Source organism: Delphinapterus leucas, chromosome 8 (assembly GCF_059928025.1).
Source record: "Delphinapterus leucas isolate spDelLeu-1000000601 "Yukka" chromosome 8, BTC_Dleu_Yukka2, whole genome shotgun sequence".
Classification (NCBI taxonomy): domain Eukaryota; kingdom Metazoa; phylum Chordata; class Mammalia; order Artiodactyla; family Monodontidae; genus Delphinapterus; species Delphinapterus leucas.
In genome coordinates this window covers 32,123,583-32,147,216 of record NC_143136.1, presented here as the reverse complement: position 1 = coordinate 32,147,216, position 23,634 = coordinate 32,123,583, and the positions used below count along the sequence as shown (strand labels likewise).

Genomic DNA, 23,634 nt, shown 5'->3' with positions numbered 1-23,634 from the left:
ACAGCAGAGGACATGAATTCACTGGCAGCTTTAAGCACTGAAGGAGAAAATTGTGTTTGTTTCTGGCAAACATGAAGTTAGATCTCTGGTATTTCTTTCTCTTCTGCTTCCAAGTTGAAGTTCTAACAGGTAAGTGACCTACTGAATATTTATTATTAAGTTATAATTCAAGTGAACATTAAGAAAAACCAATTGGAAAAGTTAGGCACCAAATAGAAAGGTTTTTTTTGTTTGTTTGTTTTCAGAGAAGAGCCCAAGTCCATGGCCAAGGGCGTTTATGTCACTGTTTTAAGATGAAGAAAAATGCCTCGTTGGATCATTAAAACTTTAAATTACCTGCTTGAAGTTACTTTTTAGTGGATAAAGTAGAAGAGTGACTTACTGTTCTCAGAGAGAGATGAAAGGCAAAATGACTTGTGTCAACAGAATGAAAATTAAGTAGTCCTGGCATTTGGACTGGGGATTCTTTCTGAAGGAGAAAATAAGATGGAAGGGCTTTGAAAAGAAGGATTTCGATTTTAATCTTATCTGGGTGGTCTTTTGTCAGAAACGCCCTGGCTGCCACAGAGTTTTTTTTGACACTAATGTCAAGGTCCTTCTAAAAGGCTACGGAGTAGTGGATGATGTAAAAACACTCCCTAGCCTCTGTAGACATTAAAAAAATCATTCTGAAGTCCTCAATTCTTTCTCTTACATGGTATATATCACACTCTACTTGAATACTTTAAATAATGTTACCTACAATGAAATTAATATGTATTTCTGCTGCTTCTTACTTGGTACATTTTCTATTATTTTTGTTTCATCTTTAAGTCTGAGCCTCATGTTCTTGAGGCTGAGAAAAAGCAAAGTGAAATTATATTACCTTGGGAAGTTCTACTCACACTAAAAGTGCAGACAGAAGTTTTAGTAGGTGTAACTTTATTTAGAAATAAGTTTTGCAGTGGTATCAAAAATAGACTTTATTTTTCTTTCCAAAGAATTAAAAAACAAAAATGTATTGGTCAAATATTTGATCCTGTGGTAGCTCAAGGTGGCTCCAATGCTCTTAAATAAAGAGGAAAGAGGAATGAGGAATTAGAATCTACTTAAGGTCCCAAGGGCAGTTTGGGGCCACTTGCTTGTGAAACTATGGCTTTTATACAACCCAATGAAATCCTTTAGCTGCATGAGCAACAAAGGAATAGCTTTGGAATTGATAACCATTCATTCATTCACTCATCCATTCTTTCAGCACCAAGCACTTGCCATGCAGGGGGTACTGTGCCAGCTGATGTGTGTACAATGATAAGCAAAACCAGGTCAGCCCCTGCTCTCATGAAGCTAATTGAATGGCTGGGAGAGAGACATTAATGAAATAATCCCATGAATGAATGACAATTACAGGCAGAACTCAGTTCTGTCAGAGGATGTAACAAAGAAACCTGCATAGACTGGTGGGTGTGGAGGTGTGGTTGGGGGATGGGTTCATCCAAGTCTTTCTTGTGGAAGTGGCACTTGAGCTAAGCCTTGGGGGACAAATAGGAATAAATGGGGAGAATGGTGGGATGGTGGGTAAGAACATCCCATATCATGAAAAGAGTAAGTGCAAAGGACCTGTCGCAGGAAGGCATGAAGTAAGTCAGGAAGCTGGAAGAAAGTGGATGTGCCTGAGTACAGAGAGGAAAGGGGTTGGGGATGGTGCAAGATAAGGCAGGAAAGGAAAGCAGAGACCAGACCATTCAGACCATATGCACCGTGTGAAGGACTGTGGATTTTCTTCCAAGAACATTGGTTCAAGTCATTGAAGGGTTTGTACTGCTAAAAAGCAACCAATATGCCAAACCCATTTAGGCACTTATGGTGGTGATATTATGCTCAGGAGATTTGAATTAGCAATGGTGTTACCACTGTGGAAGGACTGATCCAGCCTAGGTGGAATTATTTCTAGTTGGCAGATTAAGCTGATGAATGAACTATACTTCTGGAATGATATTTATCTTGGATTCTGATGGAATAAAACCAACATTCCCCCTCATCAACAGAAAACCATGCCATGGGCAAGCTGTTATCCTATTTGACAGGTGGCAAAACTGGCACACAAATGGCTAGATGGAGATAGTAAACTGCTTGAACAATCTTCATATTCAAAATATCACCATAATGCATGTATCCAGCAACTACCATTTTAAAGGCTCTAAATGCAAAGTAAAGAACCAAACTGAAGTCAACTAAGCTCGTGCAGATCCTTTCCTTTGGCATATTTTTAATCCTCCCAACTATGTAGGCCTTCTCATCCCATGAAGAGGTAGGCATTCTTACTTTCAGTTAATGTTTGAAGAATCTCAGACCAGGAAAGGCTAAGTGTTTGGTTACCTAGTAATCAGTGGCAGAACCAAGATTAGAATTCAAATATGTCTGATTCCAATATCCACATTCTTTCCACACCATGTTGAAGTAGTGGAGATATAACATGAATCTCAAAGGAGAGAAATTCTCATCAGTTTTGTTATTCGGTTGGTGAGTTAAGAGGAAAGAAATCTTGGTGATTCTCAGTCTTCTATTGATCTCAGTGTAAAACTTAGCAAAGTCATCTTCTTTTAATGACTCTGGAACAATAGGAGGCTCTTAATTGTAAAAGGATCTGAGAAAAATGAGACACTCTGTCTGCATTTAGAAGACACTCTTTCTAGACATTATGGGCAATGGAGACCACGCGGGTGACCTGATGAATTCTGGTTTGGGAAAGACCACTTTAAAAGCAGTGGAGTGGGAATGACCAAGGTTGGGTGGTGTTTAATAAATGTGCATGTCTAATAATATGTTCAGGGTGGAAGCTGGAAGGGTAACCCTCAGGCTCATTTTGAGCCTTGATTTTGTCACCCAGGCATTGAAGCAGTGATTCCTGAACTCCATCGCCTCCAAAAACAACAGCCCTTTGGCGCTTCCAGCAACTGCCCCTCCCCAGAGCTCAGGGAGAGTCCTGCGGAGCTGAGTTGACATTTAAGCCCCTCCCAGCACCTCCTTCCAGTGTTCATGCTGAATTTTTAAAATCCACATTGTCCATCTTTTCTTTCAATAGATGAATTCAGGGCATTCTCACTCAGCACAAGAAGCCTATATTGATTTCACTCCTTCAATATTATTTCTATTTTCCTTGGTTGTGGTATTCTCTTTTATTTTTGTTGGTGTGAGGAAGTTTCTTTTAACTCCCCTCTTTCCCTCTGTAATTTGGAAGGTTGACCACACGTCCTAGTTGACTAATTCATTATCATGTTCAGAGCAGCTTAATTGAATATCATTTATTATTGTAATAAAGTAAATAATGACAGTAGCCTTGCTTGACGTGTTTACCCCACCTCCCATGCCCCACAGTGATGTGAGAACTTTGGAATGTTCTCTTTTCACTCTCTTGCTTTCCCCTTAGTGAACCCCTGCCCCATACATGGGTTTTGTTGAAATAACTGAAAACTTGTAGTTGCAGATCATTGCTAAATTTCCTCTGACAGTGTTTCTCTTCTGGTTCAAGAACTCTTTACACTCACTTCACCTTTTTTCAGCGGCAGCATCACTCTTGCCATCTGCTCCTGTCTTGTCATCCTTGTTCCTATCCAATGATCAGAAGACTTCCATTATTTTCTTCAGATACCTCAAACTCTGAATTCCAGCATGGGTAAAGATGTCTTCCTTTACTCTGATGGGTGACTAACATCTTTTCTGGGAGTAGGATTCCTGGATTGCACTCTTTTAATAGTCTCTGGGTATTCACTTGCTGTATGCTGGCTTCTAGGGTTGCACGTGAGTAGTTCCATGTTAGTCTGCCTCTCATTACTTTCCAAGTAGATTACAAAGTATCACTAGAATCTTGTTATTCATTTCAACAAGCGAATTCGGGAATTCCACTAGGATATGCCTAATTCTGTGAGTGTTTCCATTAACATTGCTTGAGATTGAGTGAGCCTTTTCAATCTGCAGACTTCAGGTGTTTTGGGGTTTTTTTAATTTCGGGGATATTTTCTCCCAGTAATTGTTTAGTTATTTCTTTGTCTTTTTTCCTTCTTTTTAGACATGCCTATTATTTTTATGTAAGATCTCGAGATCCTTGTTTTTTCATCATTAGTGAGCAAAATGAACTTCATAACTTGCCATGGCTGTTAACAACTCCCTCAGATGAAATGGAATATTGTAGTTTTAAAATTGCTAGCAGCATATTCCCATTCTTGGTAGAAACAAAATGTAGGTGTGTAGGGAGGACCTCAATTCTCATCTGAGCTTTGCTCACTGTGTATCCATAGACTTGTTTGACGTAAAAAATAATTGGCCTCAGTATTCACAGTTGTAAACTGAGCAAAACCCACAGCTTATGCTGTCTCCCTGTCCTAAGAATATAAGTTTTATACATAAAAAGATGTACTGGGCTTTGCAAATTCAAAGCCCAGTATATACATACACATACATATACATATATAAATATATATGTATACACACACACACACACATATATATACCAATCATTTGTAGCCTTCAATACCCAAAGAAAAGAGCCCGTTTACTCCATAAATGGCATCTCTGTGCTACTGCTCTTCTAATAAATTGAGTCTACTAAATGACACGTTTTCGTCATTCTAAGTAAAATAAGAATGTGGCATTCAATACCTTTTCAGGAAAATTCAGAATTATACTTTGGAAAGTGGAACTTAAATATGTAGAAAACATGTAACACAAATGAAAGCTGTTGGTCAACAAGAAATTTTTTTCCAGTTTGGCCTGTATGGTCGATTGAAACAGACTGAGATTGGCAAGTTTAAAAAGAGAGTCAGAAATTGGGCTACGAACCTCCTCTGGCTCTCGTATAACATACTGATGGCTGCATCTACTTTGCATGAGGAAAAGCTAAGAAGAAGCAGTTTGTCTTTAAAGGAAGGTGATGGACTCAAGAATTTTGAGTCAGTCAACCACTAATTCTGAAAGAGTCTTTTGTTTTTCTGAGTGTGTTGCCATAGACATGGTACTTCCAACAAGCAACAAAGAATCACTTAAATGGAACCTTTTTGAATATGAGAAATCAAACTTTTTTTTAAAATTAAGGGTACTTTAATTAATTAATTAATTTATTTTTGGCTGTGTTGGGTCTTCGTTTCTGTGCGAGGGCTTTCTCTAGTTGTGGCAAGTAGGGGCTACTCTTCATCGCGGTGCGCGGGCCTCTCACTGTCATGGCCTCTCTTGTTGTGGAGCACAGGCTCCAGACGCGCAGGCTCAGTAGTTGTGGCTCACGGGCCTAGTTGCTCCGCGGCATGTGGGATCTTCCCAGACCAGGGATCGAACCCGTGTCCCCTGCATTAGCAGGCAGATTCTCAACCACTGCGCCACCAGGGAAGCCCCAGAAATCAAACTTTTATAGCCAACATTTACACTCTCCTAGGGCTTAGCACGGAAAAAAGTTCATTCATGAAAAAAACAAGAAACAAAACCTCTACTGCACTCCCAATTCAAGTTTTGTTCATTTTGTACTAAGACAAGCAAAATCTCCTAGTAGTTCCTGTTTGCTCTCATTTAACTATAATAGAGTTTCTTGTAGATGTCAATACATCTTTTTACATTTCTACAGGCAGATAATTTACAGAATACTTATCAAGAATTTAGATCCCATCAGAGCAAGGACCCAGACTTTGTTGCAGGTTTAAGTACACAGGGCAGCTCAACACACAATGATCCATGAATGAGGCTGTCTAGGGAAACAGGTATGTTAAACAACGCATTTTCACATCAAATAAATAATTTTTATATGTTTTTTGGTGCCTAATAACATTTTCAGTCATAGAATACATATGTGGCACCAATGTAAATACTACTTTAAGTATTTGGGACAATTATACACCCAATACATCTTGAAGGAAAAGAAATACTTGAAAATAACTTCCAAATCTAGCTTAATGTTAAAAGCTTCTTTTTCTTTTTCTTCTCTTTTCTTAGCAAGTCTCTTTAGCTTCTGTGCTTCAGCTTCTATAAAATTAAGGGGTTGGACTAGATCATTGGACTAAGTGGCTCCTTAGAAATGTGGACTCTGATGTCAAATTGTCTAGGTTCAAATCATGGCTCCACCACATTTTGCCTCTATGACCTGGGGCCAGTTACTCAAGCCTCGGTTTCCTCATCTGTAAAATAGGAATAAAAATAGAAAATCTGATGTCAAATGTTGTTATGAACATCAAATGATATATTGCATGTAATGAATTGGAAACCTTAATACATGGGAAACATGCAATGCTTGTAAGTTGCAATTATTATTATTATTTGGAAGTTTTTGAAAGCTTAGATGTTTATATAACTCCAGAACTATTGGGCTTCAGACAATTGGTTGGGCATCATTCAGTGTGAGACTTTGCCTTTGGACTTGGAAACAAGCATCCTCCATTATCCGGTAAATTGGATCCCCTGCTCTGTTTTTCTTGCTCACCTCCTCACCTCGTTGCAGGACATTTACCAACCATGCTCAGCTTCGATATTCTTCTGTTCATTCATTCATTTATTATTATTGAGCATCTAATATATTCCAGGTCCTAGGATTATTTGTGACCATGATCCAGTCTTTATCCTTGTGAAGTTTATGTTTATATGAGGAAGACAGACAAAAATAATTATGATCTAAGCTTATACACATTATAAATATATTGGTATAAACAAAGCTTTATTGAAATCATTGAGATAGGAGTCTTTGTCTGGGGGTCTCAGGGACAAAGCGGTTCTTTAAAGTGGTTCTTAAAGAATGAATGAGGATTTCTAAGCAAATAAAGGGGTAATGGGATATTCTAGTCTATGGGGACAGAAGTAACAATGAGAAAGTAATGGCCAAAAAGTATGGCGTAGCTTGAAGCTATATGGTCCCTGAGATTGTGAAAGGATTTTGTGTCATTCCAAGAAAACTGATTTATTTTTTTACCTCATAAGCAAGAAGGTAGTGAATATTTTCAAACTGGGCAGTGAAATGCTTTTTAGAAACACAATTTTGCAAGCAGCATGGAGAATGGATTTGGAGGGAGAGACTGCTGTTGAGAAGGCCAGTCAAGAAGATGCTTCCACAGATGAAGGAAGATGTGAAAAAGTCCTAGTTTGGCAATAGGAATGGGGAAAAACCATCCATGAGCTAGAGTCAACTGGACTTGGTGACCAATTGGATCAGGACAGTCAGAGAGAGGGAGTAATGAGGAAGACTCTGAGGTCCTGATGCCTTAAAGGACAGGACTTGGGTTAGGTGAGTGAATGCTGAGTTCAGTTTGGAAATGTTACTCTTGATGTGTCAGGGGACACATCCAGATAGAGATATTGAAAGGAAACTGGAAATAAGGGACTAAGCCAAGGGAAAGAGTGGGCTGGAGATGAAGGTGTGGGTTACTGGAGTAGAGAGTAGAGTTTATTCTAATTACTTTGTAAATATCGCTACAAAGTTTTACAACACCTTTGAGATTTTTCCATTTTCACAAAGAAAATCAGTTTTTACAAGGAGAAAATCAATCATTCATTTAAAAAATTATGCATTTTAGAGCATCAAAGGTTGTTTTACCTCCTCTACAGAGTTCCTTGGAGAATAAAAAAGTCACACATTGTGTGTGTGTGTGTGTCTGCGTGCGTGTGCACGTGCAGGTGTGCTCAGAGTCTTTTGCCTTTTTAACCTTCTCCTTACTTTTTTTCTTCATGTTTTTTTGACTTCCTTTTCGGCAAATGTTAAGACTTGGGATTGGGTTTATTTTGCCTACCCTTGCTACCGATTTCAATCACTACTTCAGATTATGGATGCCTTTGAATAATAATGTAAATATAGAAATTATGCATATATAAAAATCTGCTAATCAGGATTCCAAACGTTTTAGCTAGTAGACGCATAAGAAATGACAGTGGTTTTATGAGAGGTAAAAAAAAAAAGTGGTAGAAAGCATATTTTTTAAATGCCAGAATTTCTTAGGAAAAGATCAAATGTAACAAAACCCTAATATAAACATTGCAATTTTTAGAACTTCACTTCTTATGTCACATTCATGTGCTGTGCTAAGCTAAAGCTTATCATTGTTGGATTACAGAAAATATTTTTAATAAACACTATCAATAATTGCAAACTCAGGAACTCTTATCTTTCGATCACTCAGACCTTTGTGGAGGTTTGTGGTTAGAAGTCTGAGTTACGGAGAATAAAGCGAAATTGCTGATCGGTCTAATATCCCCTTCACTGTGTGGGTTTTCTAAGTGTTTTTGCTAAAAGATTTTCAACCAGGCATAATACAATTGCTTATAAAGAGTCCTGGCAGGATGGGTTCTATCAAGACAATCTTACACTGAAGAAATGAAATAGTTTAGACGTAAAAGAATCAATTTGTAAATAAACTTCTGAATCATAATGCGATTCTCAGCTGAATGACCCTTTTCTTCAGAGATTTTTTCTTAACAGCTCCCCCCAAAGAATATGCAAATGCTTTTATCTTTTAAAAATTTTGAAGATCTAAAGAAATCATCTGATATAAACATTCTGATTTTACTCTTGAAACCTTAGTCTACTGATATCAACAGTAATGTTATAAAAATCATAGCAGCAGTTAACAGGTTTGAACCTCTATTGGAAAGATTGCACCCTTTAGACATGGTAGTCAATGTGATTAAGATATAGCAGCTATTTTCCAGAGTACTAATAACCTAGGAGCACCAACAAGAAGTAAGCAGATATGGTAGCAAAGCGAAAATGCAGTCTGAATATTCAGATTTTTAGACTCATCACCAGGATTCAAGAGAACATATTCCTGTTTGTGTTTTTAGCAATGCATTAAATGCTAAATTTTATAGCATGGTGTTTCCATTGCAAATCACTAACATGCTCTGGTTATGAAACATCTGGATGTATTAAAACAATCATTGGTTCAGAGGCACCTGTCCTGGACATCCATTGGGCAAATTTAATGATTCTGCACTTTAGAGGATACAAATAATAACCAGGTTTAAACATGTCTTCCCTTCTATAGACACAAAAGAGCCAAGAGAATAGTCAACCATCTAAACAAGTCTTTATGAACCTGGTAGATATTTATAATAGTTAAAGAATGTGCTTCTTTATAGCTCAGCCAGATAATATTCATTAGAACCTGACATCCCAGTTGAGGAGGTGTCTTTTGAACTTGATTGTATATTTACATGTACTTGTCTGCAGAAGAAAGGCAACATGCCGTAGCTAACCCTGGGATCGTGTCCCAGCTATGAGCTATGTAATCCTGGGAAAGATACTCAGTTTTCTGGCCCCAGTTTAGCTTGATAAATTTAAGGGTACAATTTAAAATGAAAGGCTTAACTGAATAATTTTTAAGAGCCCTTTTGATTCTTATATTCTATAGTCTATGCTTTATCTCCCCAGATTTATAACATCACTGAGATCTACATATCCATTCATCCATACAACCATCCAATACATATTTATTGTGACTTACTACTTACCAGGTGCTATTGTAGATACTTGGGATGAATCTGTGAATAAAATCAACAAGCTCCCTCATTTTAAAGCTTATGTTATAGTGGGGTAGCCAGACAGTAAACAAGAAAACAAAGCAGACAGCAACCTCAGGTAATATGCTAGAAAATGACTTGTGGTGTGTTTTGGATTGAGTGGTCAATGGTTGCTGGAGAAGTAAGAAGCAGCCACGTGAAAATCAGAGATAACATTCCAGGCAAAGAAACAACACATTCAAAGCGCCGGGGACCAACTTCTTGTGTTTGAGGAATAGAAAGGAGAACAGTGTGACTGCAGTGTGGTGAGTGACTGGTATAAAATGGTGTTAGCGGGATAGGGTAGATCACGCAAGTCATGGAAAGTAGCGTAAAGAGTTAGATTTTCTTTGAAATGAGATGGGAAGGCCCTGGATGTTTTATAAACAGGGCAAGTATACTATCTGATTATAAAGATTATTCTGGTTTCCCTGAGGAGAGTGGATGGTGAATGGGCACGAGTGAGAGCAGAAAGTTAGGAAGCTCTTGTCATCCCAGAGAGAGATAATGCTGGTTTGGACCAGTTGCAGCTTAGATGGAGAAATGGGTAGATTCTACTGGAAATAGAAGAGAGGGGCAGGAAATTAGACTTTCTTCCTGTAGAAGGATTTCAACAGTGATCCTCTAAGACTCAGTCTATAGTGACCACTTTGTAGCTTCATGTGGTTGCCTGCTTCCATTATACTTCCTCTTGTTGTTGCTAGAGGCACTTCAACCTCAGACTGTACCCCAAATCTTTCATCTGCCCAAGAAGTTGTGTGACCTCGGACAAATAATCTAATCTGTCTGGGTCATCAGACAGACTTGCTGTATGATTTGTGTGTTTAGGCTTGGCTGTGTATGATGCTGGGCAGAAGTTGAATCATGTTACAGGAAACACAAGTGTGAAGGTAGGGGTGTTTACAGGATGTCTGAAACATGTACAGACTGTATATGAGAGCTTATGGGGATTGGAAATGGAGATGTTTATGGTAGGGAGAGTGAGGAACATATCAAAGATAGTGTGAGAGGATATTTTGGAGGATAATTTTATATTAAAAAGTGGTATGTGGAGTGATTTTAAGCTTGATATAAGGGAAGAAAGAACAAGAAGAAAGAGATTGATGAGGGGAATAGTCGCAATTTTCAACTACTGGTATGACAGGGGAACTGACCAAAGAGATTTGACACCCAATCAAAGCAGACACAGGGTGTAAAAAATGATGCTATCGTACCAGTACTCCTGACTGAATATTAGACTTGGAGATAAGAACATCCAGGGAAGGTGCAGAAAAGATTCTAGCTGCTTCAGCAGTTATAAGGAACTAACATATTCAGATTTTTCTTAAATTGTCTGTCTATCCATTAAATGTTTTAGTCATGATTATAGGGATGGTCTCCTTTTGATACTATTTTTCAAATATCATCAAAGACTAAGGAGATTTTGTGATTCGGTATTTGAGCATATCTGTTCTACAGGTGCCAAAGTAGTCATGGAGCAATTGATTAAATCCCCTATCTGATTCCTTTAGTTGAAAACATTCAAATAGAAGACCAAGAATTGCCAAATCGTTTTCCAGATGGAAAGTTTAAGCATCGGGTATGTGGACACTTAAGTCAGGCTTCTTGTCACCACATTTAATAATAAAAAGGTGACCTAGGTAGTTTTTAGATTAAAAAAGGTAAAATGAATAACTAAGAGTGTCCAGTAGAAATGACACTTTGGGATCTCCAGTTACTCCTCTGATGTCAATGGCACTGTCGCTCAAGAAAAACTTGGAGCGTTTTCCTTGCCATACCTAAAAGCTATTATGGCCCAGGAAGATTGTCTCATTAATTTTCATTTCTCCTGACTTCATGGAAAAGCCCAGTAAGATGCTGGGGCAGAGAGAGTATTATGGAAACATGATTTCTCCTCTGGAGAACCCAACAGCAAACTAGTAGCTCTCTTAGTTGTTCATGGTCTCATCTAGATATGTTCTCATCCTGAATCCATAGAGAGTAAATGTTGGAAAGAACTTTAAGATGTCTTGGTATTACTTCCTTATTTCACAGCTGAAGAGACTAAAGTCTCGAGAGGTATCCTTGTCACAGAGACTTGCTAATGGCAAAGCCAGAATTTTCCTCTGGTTTCCTTGGGAACCACTGCATTGCACTTCTATCACCCTGCACCGCCAACCATTATATTTCATCTTGCATTGGGTTATAGGTCATAGTGTGGGCCCAAAAGGAGAAAAAGCTGCTGACAAAATCATCTTCAGAAGTAGAAGACAATGCATCTATGTCTGTGTGTGCACAAGGTGGCCGCAGACACTTTTGTTCCAAGATCTCTTTGTGGTTTACACGCTGCCATTCTAAAGTCCTTGGGAAATTTGCTCTGAACGTTTCTAAAGGAACTGTGAACCAGCTCACTGATTTTATCTTCTGCAACAGACAGTAAAGACAAGCATCAAAGCAATAGTAGTGCAATATAATTTACTTTCAGACAAATAAGTCCCCATGCAAATTATATTTCACTTTAATCTAATGTAGGTTGCACCTACTCTCATGTGATGAGTTTTTCCCCTTTCCCTTTTGCTTATATTTACCTTCAGTTCTTTAAATGAAACAAGCATTATTTTTCTTCTTTATACTTGAAAACTATTTTATTCTAGAACAAAACATCTACTCACAAAAGTGAAAAAATATAAATGTACAATTTAACCAATAGTTACAAAACATACTACCTTACTCCTACAATGATCACAGGTCAAGAGGTAAAACATTGTCAGCCCACAGAAGCCTCTCCACCCTGTGTTTTCCTTCCCGATTCCAATTCCTTTTCCCCTTTATACAGAAGCATCATACTGAATTTTGAGATATTCATTTGGGTTATATATTCTGTTTCTATTCTTTTAGTCATTATGCAAGAAATCACAACATGCATACTTCATTTATCAAAGTCTCAAGTTACATACACCTTTTCTAGCCTCCTAGACAATGTGTTTTAGGTTGACAGTTTCTTTCAGTACTCTAAAGATATAAGGTGTAATTCCACTGTATCATGACTTTTACTGTTGTTGTTGAGATACCACCTGTCAGTCTCACAGTTGCTTCTTAGAAGGTAGTCAGTCTCTTTTCCCTGGCTGTTTTTAGGATTTTTATTATGATTTGTCTAGATGTGCATATTTTTAAAAAATCTGCTTGTGTTTTATTTTCCAGTTCAACAGCTCTGTTTAACCATCTAATATGCTCTTAACTTGTCTCCTGAGTTTCTAATCTCAGTGTGGTTTTTTTTGCCAATTCTAGTTGGTTCTTTTTCAAATTAGTCGACTTTTTTTCTTTAAGTTTCCTGTGATCTATAGATATTATTACAAGTTTGTCTTTTATTTCCTTAAACACAGAAGGCTCAATTGTTTTATTTGGGGGATCTGATAATTTAAATATATAATTGTGTATTTGTTTTTGGAGTCTGTTGTTTCTGTTGTTGTTTTCTTTCCTTGCATGTCAGATTATTTTTTATGGTATGCTTGTCATTATAATTATTATTTGTAGATATGAGTTGAAGCCTAGGATGTAAACCTTTTCTTTCTGCAATAGTTTGCATTTTTACTTTCAAAAGCTTAGGGGTAATAATAATCCAAATTCACCTTAGACAAAGTTCAATTATTGAGATTTTCTGGACCACTGAAGTGATTTGAAGGTGGGCTATGATCTGCATGAAGGCTGGTTTACTTCTGGTTTAACCTGTATTCCAAGGATGTAGCCCTCTGGGATTTTGAGGAGCTTATTGAGGAGAATGTCTTTTACTAGATTTCTCGTTTTCAGACTCTGGGAGTTGAGACATGAAAACAGAAGTGTGAATCTGGGAGAACAGCACACGCTCTCGAAGTAAAAGCAACTTCTAACCTTTGCTTATCTCTCTGGATTCTGGTTCTTCAAATTTAATCTAGTAATTTCTTCTTTTTTTCAGCTCTTCAATCCTTTACATTAATATTTTTAGACATTTCATTCAGCATTTTTGTTTGTTTTGGTGTGGGAATTAGTTTGAATAATCTGGACCACCATACTGAAAGCTAGAAAGCTTGTGTTTTCACAGTCAAATCCCCAAGTTGAAAATCTATTCCCTAGCAATATGAGAGATATAAATTAAAGCCTACAGGTACTAGGAAAAATAAGTAGCTTTGGTAAATTTTAAATAAAATGAACGCACTGTTGTAAGCAGAGCCATGACAAGTGAACCCAGGAGGGAAATGCTAGTCCTGTTACAAAGTGGAACCGTTCTTTCCAAAAGCAACATGGCGGTACAGAGTGTTTTCAGAGTCTTTAAATATTCTGCCCACATGTCAAAATATTTCCCTAAAATCAAAATGCTGAAAATAACCCCAACAGTCAACATTGGTAGAATGCTTTAACAAGTTATGATAGATGAACATTATGCCCTTTTATATAGCCATTAAAAAGGATAAGTATGATGACTACATAAAAAATGGAATGTTTATGATAGAACATTAGCTGCCAATAGAAGAACGAAAGGAATAGGTTTGCTATATAAAATAAGTATATGTCTGGAAGGTAAAGAGCAAAAATGCACAAATGGTATTTCTATTTCACTGGAAAAGGAGGAGTAGGTAATATTTTTCCTTAAAACTTCTTTATACTTGTTACATAGTTTTCTCAAGAATAAAAACAGGAATTTCAAAATTTAAGCTAAAAACCGTCATGCTAATAATTTTTCCCAAACAATTTCAGCATGAGACTTATTAAAAGTCATATTAAAAAAGAAGAAGAAAAAAGAAAAAGAAAAAGGAAGGCAAAGAGTTGTTTGAACTTATAACTGAATAACTCAGAATCTGCAACCAGGCCAAATCCATTTCAGTTTCCTTCTTCTGTGATCCCCATGTAACTTGTAAAAACAAACTTGGTTTCCTATAAGCTAAAATTTATTTTAAAAAATGAAAAAGTAAACAAAGATCTGGGTATTTACCTTTATCATCAGACTTTGATTCAGTTCTCAATGGATGAGGTTCAGAGAAGACATGTTTCTATCATTTGAAAATGATTCATCTGTTCTTTCACTCTCTAGCGGGAGGGTATAGTGTAAATATATACTCTTATATAACCATTCATTTTTAGTTTAAGCTGTTTTGTGCTTTAAAATGTTTCTTCCCTAAACTATGTCTTTCCCCAAATCTCTCATTGTTTGACTAAAGTGCTAATCCTCCTTCAATTTCAATTTTCAATGTCACTTTCTCCAAGTGGCATTAATTATCTGATTCTCCAATCAAAATGTGAACCCATCTACATTTACTTGAATAGTACTTCATTCCTAGCATGAATTATGGTGCATAACTTCATATTTATCCATCATCTGTCTCCAATATGAAATCTGCCCAAAGGCAGGAACAATTTCTGTTTGATTCATACTATGTAAACATGTTATTTAATATATTACATATTATATATTCATATATGATAAACAAGTCTCCGGTTAGGTTTTTTCCCAAGACACAGTTTTACCTTCATGTTCTATTTTTTGGTTGTGAAGTTCCTTCATTTTGTTGCAATAAAGGTGACTTTATGAAGAGAAGAGATGACTTTTGTGCTCAAATATAATGATTAGGTCAACAGAATCATAAAATGTCACTTTTGCTTTTTTTTTTTTTATCCAGGAGAATTCAATGCTTCTGCCACGTCTGAGATGTTTATATTTCACAATGGAGGTGTACAAATTTTATGCAAATACCCTGATACTGTCCAACAGTTTAAAATGCAGCTGTTGAAAGGAAATAATATACTCTGTGATCTCACTAAAACAAAGGGAAGCGGAGACAAGGTGTCCATCACGAATCTGAACGTCTGTCAATTTCAGTTATCCAATAACAGTGTCTCTTTTTTTCTGTATAACTTGGACAGTTCTCATGCCAGCTATTACATCTGCAAACTATCAATTTTTGATCCTCCTCCTTTTCAAGTAGATATTCTAAGCAAAGAATATTTGAATATTTACGGTAAGACATTGTTTTAATCTTCTAGACTTAAGAGTACATAGGCATTTTAACAATTTTTCTCACTAATGAAAACAGTTAAACAAATAAATATCTCTTGTGTTGGAGTTCATTTCGGTGCAATTGATGGCAATAATTTATGATGAAATATATCAATACAAGGATGTTTATTAATAACAAAAATAATTATATTAATCAGTAATATGATATTTAATCATATAGACTGCTGAGTTAGAAATAGGTTACATTGTCTCTAAAACACACATGTCATTGAAAATCAGGAAAAAAAATTCGGAGAAATATCCAAACCCATGGCTTAATGGCTGTGCTTCTATTCACCTAAAGTTTAAGGTTTGGGTTTTGTGCTGGGAATTGTGGAATTAAGTGATATGATTGAAAACAATAGTTTTATACCTTTACTTTCCTACTTATTCTTTTTCAAAAACATAGATAGTGAAGTCTTTTCTATTAACCACATTTATAGACATATACGTGCATAGAGTCTTTTTGCTTTTAGTTTCTGGATCCTTGCTATCACACTGAGATGATGTTATTTATTTACTGTTTACTGGAGTTCATGATTGTAATGAAGGCAAGCTTTATGGCAAGCTGTTTAATTTAAACAGCTCTTTTAAATTTGTTAAGTGAACTTGTGATTCAGCACTGACAGAGGAGATTTGATTCTGAGAGTTTTTCCTCACCTTAATTTTTTTCCAACCCAGAATCACAGGTTTGTTGCCAGCTGAAGTTCTGGTTACCCATAGGATGTGCGGCTTTTGTTGTAGTGTGCATTTTTGGATGTGTCCTTACATGTTGGCTTACAAAAAAGGTGAGCAGGGCTTCCCTGGTGGCGCAGTGGTGGGGGGTCCACCTGCCAGTGCAGGGGACGTGGGTTTGTGTCCCGGTCCGGGAGGATCCCACGTGCCGCGGAGCAGCTGCGCCCGTGGGCCGTGGCCGCTGGGCCTGCGTGTCCGGGGCCTGTGCTCCGCAGCGGGAGAGGCCACAGCAGTGAGAGGCCCGTGTACCGCAAAAAAAAAAAAAAAAAAAAGGTGAGCAACATTGATCTTTTCTTGCACTGGCTTTACTGAGGAATATGAGCAGTTATTTACTCATCAAAGTATGTATTGCTCTCGCCAGAGTAATTTGATCAACAGGTAGATGATTTCTTTTCCTCCAGATATGCCTACTAATTAAACTACTAACTTGGAACAGAAGCTTATTTACTTTATAGCCACTTCATTCCAAAAGGAAATCAGTGGCTTACAAAGAGATATGTCATTATTATTATTCAAAAAAGATAAGGAAATTGGGGCCACAGAAAGACAAAAAGGCAGGGAGGAGGGAGGAGGGTTAAAAGATAAAAATAGATGCTTCCGACTTTTAAAAATTATTACATGTGGGCTGCAAATTTGATTCTAAGTTTCCAAAGTCAGGGCAGATGAAACAAAATTTTCCTCAACCAGTCAATTAAAAAACAATCAGTGAGAAAGTCTCGTAGGGCACCATCAGTAGTTGAGAAGGAAACTGTCAGCTTCTTTACATGGTAACTTATTAGGACTCCTTGCTTTTAAAGAAAACCACTGAAAAGCTAGGCAGAAAGATGAAAGAATAACGACACCAATAACAACCAAAATCTCTCTGTGCCGGGGGATATTCTCTTTAGTCTATCACAAAACAGGTTCTCAATCAAAGAACCTATACCATTTTGCATATTATGCAAGGGTGTTAGCATCCTCAAGTATATCCATAGTGTGATGGTTGGCCGTACAGTGCGTATATCTGTGTCAGAAGGGAATTTGAAAAGAGAGATAAAGAAGGAAGAGAGGAAGATAAGCCCCGTGGTCTAAGTCTACTGGGGAAGGAACAGTAAAGGCATAAATGAGAAAAGACATTGAGCAGAAAGAGTTTTTATTTAAAGCCCTTTTCATATTGTTCTCCTACTTAGCCTAAAGTCAGGAGCCTAAGTCACATTATAACACTTTGTCACATACTGCTTCAACAAAGAATAGAAAACAGTAACAAATACACAAACACATCCCCCACAGGAATGGAGATGGGGAAGAGCAGATGACAAACCACGTTTCTGCCTTTTCTTGCAGAAGTATCCTTCCAGCATGCACGACCCTAATAGTGAATACATGTTCATGGCAGCTGTGAACGCTGCTAAAAAGCCTGGACCCACAGGTACAGTGACACGTGGGGGCTTGGGAAGGGAAGAGCGTTCTTTACATGAAGCCTAGAATTTTAATTTTTTATTTTAAAGGAAGGGAAAATGTCTCTAGTATTTTCTGTAAAAAGTCATATTTTCATTTTAACTGAATTGATGCTCTCTCTAGTTCATTGAAAACATGTTTGTAAACCACTATTAAAAAAACCAGAAAGTTCATAAACCCCTATGGTATCAAGGCAATCTTCCAATCGATATTTTTAAAATTGGGGTGATTCTAAGTCTTCCTTGTTAAAAAGTTCATTAAGTCATAAGATGAGATTTATTGAATATCATTTTAGTGTAAATTACTGAGTGAGGCACTGTGGGGGATACAAAGATATGAAGGTTTTCGACTGAGATTTGGAAGAAAGATCTGGGCTGGTATTCCCAAGGGGAAGAAGGAGAAATTGGTGAAGATATTGTTATTTCACCGTAAAAAAGGTGCATGGTTAGAGAAATTGGATGGCTGTGGAAGTCAGCTAGGTGGGACTTTGACCTTTTTCATTCAGAGTGAGTGTTGTCAACTGCAGTGTTCTTAAGTTGAGGACCATCCCAGAAAGTCTGAAATATCCATTCTTGTAAATCTTATGCCTTTGAGGTTGCAGTGATGGAAGGTGTATAATGAGACAGAAGCCACTGCATTTTTGCCACCACTCAGTGGTAAAGGACTTGTATAAAAGGGATGCACAAAACACCTGTAATCATGGAATTAAAGCGCGGGAAGGGGCTAAATCTCCTTTAGCCCTCATTTTTTTTAGATGAAAGAAATTGATGTTTCTTCTGGTGTTCAGTGATTCTTTGGTTCTTCAGAGAGTTGATACCATAGCTTTGACACTAGCAAAGAGCTTGTGTTTCATTATTCTGCTATTGGAAAAAAAAATCTTTTCTCTCAATCTCTGTGCTTGTAATAATGTGTCTATCTTAATTTGGGTCCCTGAAAGCAGACCCTGAGACAGACACTTGGATGCAAGTAGTTTATTTGGAAGGAAGAAGGGGTGAGGGAACAGGGAGAGGGAGACGGGAAGGGCAGAAAAGCAGATGAAGGTTGCATTACTAAGATCTCAGCTAGAGGCCACAGGACTTCTGAGAAATATACAGATGTCTCCCAGAATCGTTCTTCTGAAGGATGGCAAATGGGGCATTTATCCATCGGCTCCCATCCCCACTGGCTTGGGGTTGCCTGTAGGATGCATTAATCTCCTTTGTTCCTGAGTCTTGCTCTGTGCATGCCATGAGGCTGCTCTTAAGCCTTCAGAGAAAGCCCTGAGGCAGAAAAGCAGAGAAATGCAGGGTGGGGCTATTTTGCTAGAATAGTCAGCATACTCAGAAGTGGTGCAGCTGAAATCAGAGGGGGGTAGTTTCATGCCCCATCTACCAAGCCTAGCATATATCTTGCAATTACATGTAAACAAATAGTAACTGAAAATGGCCAGAGTGTAGGCCAGAGTGTAGGCCAGAGTGTAGCTCTAGTGTAGGGCTACCTTCTTGAGGGTAGGCAGGGTCTTTCTTCTGTATTCCGACAGCATTACACTAAACAATTCCAGGCAGAGCATGACTCAGCACCTCTGTCAAATATTTGTTATTATGTGAATAACACCGTACTGAGTAATGTGTATTGGGTAGAGGGAGGGAAGACCTAAGACAGTCCTTGTCTTCAGTTTATAATGTCACTGGGAGAGGTAATATGTTTGCATGGAGGGTGGAGTCACGTGATAGCATTAAAAGTCCTCAATTAATTGCAAAGCAGTAGAGTTCAGACAAAGTTTGCAAAAAGATCAAGAGTGGGCTGGGGGGCTTCCCTGGTGGCGCAGTGGTTGAGAGTCTGCCTGCTAATGCAGGGGACATGGGTTCGAGCCCTGGTCTGGGAAGATCCCACATGCCACGGAGCGACTGGGCCCGTGAGCCACAACTACTGAGCCTGTGTGTCTGGAGCCTGTGCTCCGCAACAAGAGAGGCCACGACAGTGAGAGGCCCGTGCATGGTGATGAAGAGTGGCCCCCGCTCGCCGCAACTAGAGAAAGCCCTCGCACAGAAACGAAGACCCAACACAGCCAAAAATATAAATAAATAAATGAATTAAAAAAAAAAAAAAGAGTGGGCTGGGTAAAACTCCATGGAAAACGTGGAATTGGTGCTCGGTCTTGAAGCATAAAGAAGAGTTTGGACGGGGTATGTGTTTGCCTGTGTGTGTGTGTGTGCATGTGTGTGTGCGTGTTTACAAGAGGCAGAGGAAAGGGGAAGCCTTGCTGAAGGGGATTGGCACATGGAGAGCTTTTAAAGAATTTATGCTAAATTTTTGTTACAGATGTGACCCGTAATTTGGAACTCTCTGGCACCCAGGCATGAGCCGCACTGGCCAGTTCCCTCCAACTTGAAGAGCAAGATTCTCTATTTCCTGGACCACAGAGAGTCTGACTTGATTTGACTACGTACATCTTTTGGTGATGTTTTGTTCCGTCTGGACCAGTGACTATATCAGTCAATAGGGATTTTAACAGACTGCCTTAGTACCGTTAGAGTTCTCTCAAAACAAATACCCTCTCGCAACTAGCTTTATAGAAAGCCCAGCTTGTGTGTGCTCAACAAACAGACCTCACTGGGATGGAAACCCTGTCTTCAGATCTGCTTCTAAGCAATGCATCAGCCAGGAGAACAAACACATCTATAAAAATGTTTTAAAGAGGTCAAGGGTATGGAATCTGCAAAGCAAATGGACAGCTGAGGGCCAGAGTCTGTCTGCATTTCACTAACAGACTACCTCTTCTTTCTGTAGGGAGGAGTATTTTATAATCAGGCAGTAGAGGGAGATGCTTCAAAACTGCAGTAATTTTATCTCTGAGGTGTGGATATGTAAGGATAGCCTACTAATACAGTGGAACACAGTACTCTTCTCCAACTTCTGAACCCCAGTTGACCACTGCACAAGCAATTTAGGTGCCTTCTTCTGCCCTCAATTTTCCTTTTAAAAATACTTCCACATAAGTACTTGACAGACATGCTGAGTTGGGAGCTATGTTTACATTTTTTCCTTCTGCTGCTTAGTTTCATATATATAGCTGCAGCCTAGTGAATATAACTTGCCTATATTCTCCCTAAATAAGCATATTTTTTGCTCCAGAAAGATATCTTATTTTCCCAAATTCAGTTCAAATGATTTACTTTGCTGACTCATTGACACCAGTAGTAGGAAACATTGCCCAGAATCAAAAGTGACTTCATTTTTTGGTATTCTTTTCTGCTGTTATCTGTGTTTTCATGGTGCTATTAATTACAAGCTAGGCTAGTTTTGGAGATCATGCTAAAATTGCAAGCAAACAAAGGAATCCATCTTTCACTGTCAAACATTGTCCTGGGAGATAGAACCCATGATCTATTCAGCATGAAACCTGCAGTTCCTAGAGGTCACTGCCAAACTATAGCCGCGCTGCCTCTGGGCTTTATAGGTTGAAACAGCCCCCATCAGCCCGGAGCAGCCATCCAGACCTGGGTGGAATTCCCAGAATTGAGAAACTCCGCTTAGCCAGGACAAACAGGTGCTCTTGCCCCCAAAGGCTGAAGTCACCCTGGGGATCAGAGTGGGTTTGCCTGCATTTTCCTCCAGGATCTGTGAAGAAGCACAGACGTGTCAAGGAACATCTGTATGATTCCGTCTCCTAGAAACCATTCAGCCTGGAAACCGACCCTGGCCCTTCAAAGCAGTCTTCCTTTGAATTTGGTTTAGCTGGAAAGATTCTTAAGTACATGTGACATGTGATTATTCTTAGCTGAAATACTTTCTCCACTTCCTGTCTGCATACCCAAGGCTTCTGAAGCAGCCAATGTGTATGCAACAATATTTTCAACTTAGGTAAAAAAGGGATTATTTAGTAGTTTTAAAACTTGTAGTTGCCTGCTTATAGTTTACTTTAAAACTGAGGCCTGATATGTCATTATACATACTTATTTTAAGCATGTGTAATGCTGGATATGTACAGTACAGTACTGAACGTGTAATTTGAATCAAGTACGGTGTTTCGCTGACTTGGGCAACCTGGCTGTCTTGGCAGAGGTGTTCTCTGAGTTGTTTGCAGGTTTCTGCGTGGGTGTCAAGTGGGGAGGGCCACTCTCGTGTGGTCTGCTTCTCCTGATCGTCCAAGTTGTGCCCTGAAGCATCCTCATCCTTAGCCCTGTACATTTCAAAGTGAATTATTAAAGAATACAATTTCTGTGAAATAAAAACTGGTTTTAAGAGGAGCTAATTATGAAAGACATTTTTGTAGTAGTAGGAAACTAAAGAATAAACATTTGATATTCAGCTGAAAAGATCTGTTTTCTTGGGGGAGGGAAATGATTACTGTAGCCAGCACTTGCAAATTTGACCTTGTTCTTAAAGATCGTGACACTGCTTGGAACAGTTCCTCTTTTCATTTTTTTTTTTTTTTTTTTTGCAGTACGCAGGCCTCTCACTGTTGTGGCCTCTCCCGCTGTGGAGCACAGGCTCGGGACGCGCAGGCTCAGCGGCCATGGCTCACGGGCCCAGCCGCTCCGCGGCATGTGGGGTCTTCCCGGACCGGGGCACGAACCCATGTCCCCTGAATCGGCAGGCGGATTCTCAACCACTGTGCCACCAGGGAAGCCCTTTTTTTTGTTTTTTAATTTGAGACAACTACAAATATAAAAAAGTTCGAAGGCCAGCAAAAGGACTGTTATTTTTCTAAATTTCTGACCTAAAGGCCCTATCACCTCTGACTGGTATATATTTCTTATAAACAATACACTCTCCTCCATAAGCACAATATAATCATTAACATCAGAAAATTAACATGGATACGTTGCTGCCCCTAATTCTCAGACTTCATTCAAGTTTTTCCAGGTGTCCTTATAATGTATTTTACGCGAAAGATTCCATCCAGAATCTCCCTTTGCATTTAGTTATCACATCTCTGTTGTGAATGTCAGTCTGTACAGTTCCTCAGCCTAGGCTTTTATGGCCTTGGCTCTTTTGAAGATTACAAGCAGTTATTTTGCAGAAGGTCCCTTGATTTGTATCAGTCTGATGTTTCTCCATAATTAAAATCAAGTTATTGATCTTTAGCCAAAATAACACAGAAACGATGCTACTTTCTTTTAATTACATCTTATCAGGTGGCTCAAAATCTCAACTTGTTATGTTACTGATAACATTCATTTTGATCACTTGACTAAGTTAGTATCTGTCAAGCTTCTCCTCTGTAAAGTAACTCTATTCCTCTTTATAGTAACAGTTTATAGGGAGGTACTTTGAAATTTTGTGAGTCATCCGTTCCTCAGCAAAGTGTCAAATTATTCATTTGTCCATATATATATATATATATATATATATATATATATGTATGTATGATTTCCTATTTTATTCAAAGGGCAAACATTTGTTATTGTTCTAGGCTATTTTTGGAGATCATGCTAAAATTGTGAACAAAGAAATCCACCTTTCACTGTCAAGCATTGTCCTGGGAGTTAGAGCCCATGATCCATTTTGATGCTTAAACTGTCCCATCCTTGGCCAGCAGGAGCCTATTCAAACTGGCTCTGGTATCCTTTGACCAGGGCCCCATCATTCTTTCAGCACTTCCTTGCTTTCTGGCAGAACAAGATCCTCCAGGCTCAGCTCGTGTTTTTCCCTGTCCCAGTGCTGGAATCAGTTGTTTTCCGAAGGGGTCCTGGTTTCTTTGAGTGAACAATGGTTTTTAGGAGCCAAGATTTAAGCATTAGTAAATGCTCATTCCTATTGCGATTTCCCTGCTCCGGGATCCTCAGTGGACAGAACTGGGACACACACATCCACACACACACAAATTTAGAGGTAAATGTGTGTGCATATGTGTATGCATGTGGATTTAAATATACATGTATATATAATATGTATATTTAAGTATAGATGTAAATGTGTGTATGTATATACATATATATGCATACATATACACATTTACAATTGTATTGATT

The 23,634-nt window shown here is 38.4% G+C and overlaps 1 protein-coding gene across 3 annotated transcripts; it reads left to right on the top strand.

Annotated features, from left to right (window-relative positions):
• The first annotated feature begins 27 nt into the window (after positions 1-27).
• On the top strand, positions 28-22,949 carry ICOS (inducible T cell costimulator). 3 transcript variants are annotated; one of them, XM_022567482.3, is made up of 5 exons: positions 28-129; positions 15,129-15,467; positions 16,187-16,293; positions 17,510-17,648; positions 19,979-22,949. In XM_022567482.3, the coding sequence occupies exons 1-5, from the start codon at positions 72-74 to the stop codon at positions 20,017-20,019; spliced, it is 684 nt and encodes a 227-aa protein (XP_022423190.1). In that variant the 5' UTR covers positions 28-71; the 3' UTR covers positions 20,020-22,949. The 3 variants fall into 3 exon arrangements, with proteins under 3 accessions (XP_022423190.1, XP_022423192.1, XP_022423195.1); XM_022567484.3 differs by having other exon boundaries at positions 17,564-17,648; positions 19,979-22,344; XM_022567487.3 differs by lacking the exon at positions 17,510-17,648.
• Positions 22,950-23,634: the final 685 nt, after the last annotated feature.

Bases quoted from the DNA above. Each gene is read 5' to 3' on its own strand.
- ICOS (XM_022567482.3), top strand. From the start codon at position 72: ATGAAGTTAGATCTCTGGTATTTCTTTCTCTTCTGCTTCCAAGTTGAA. The intron at 16,294-17,509 runs GTGAGCAGGGCT...CATCCCCCACAG, and splicing joins CATGTTGGCTTACAAAAAAG to GAATGGAGATGGGGAAGAGC. The intron at 17,649-19,978 runs GTACAGTGACAC...TTTTTGTTACAG, and splicing joins TAAAAAGCCTGGACCCACAG to ATGTGACCCGTAATTTGGAA.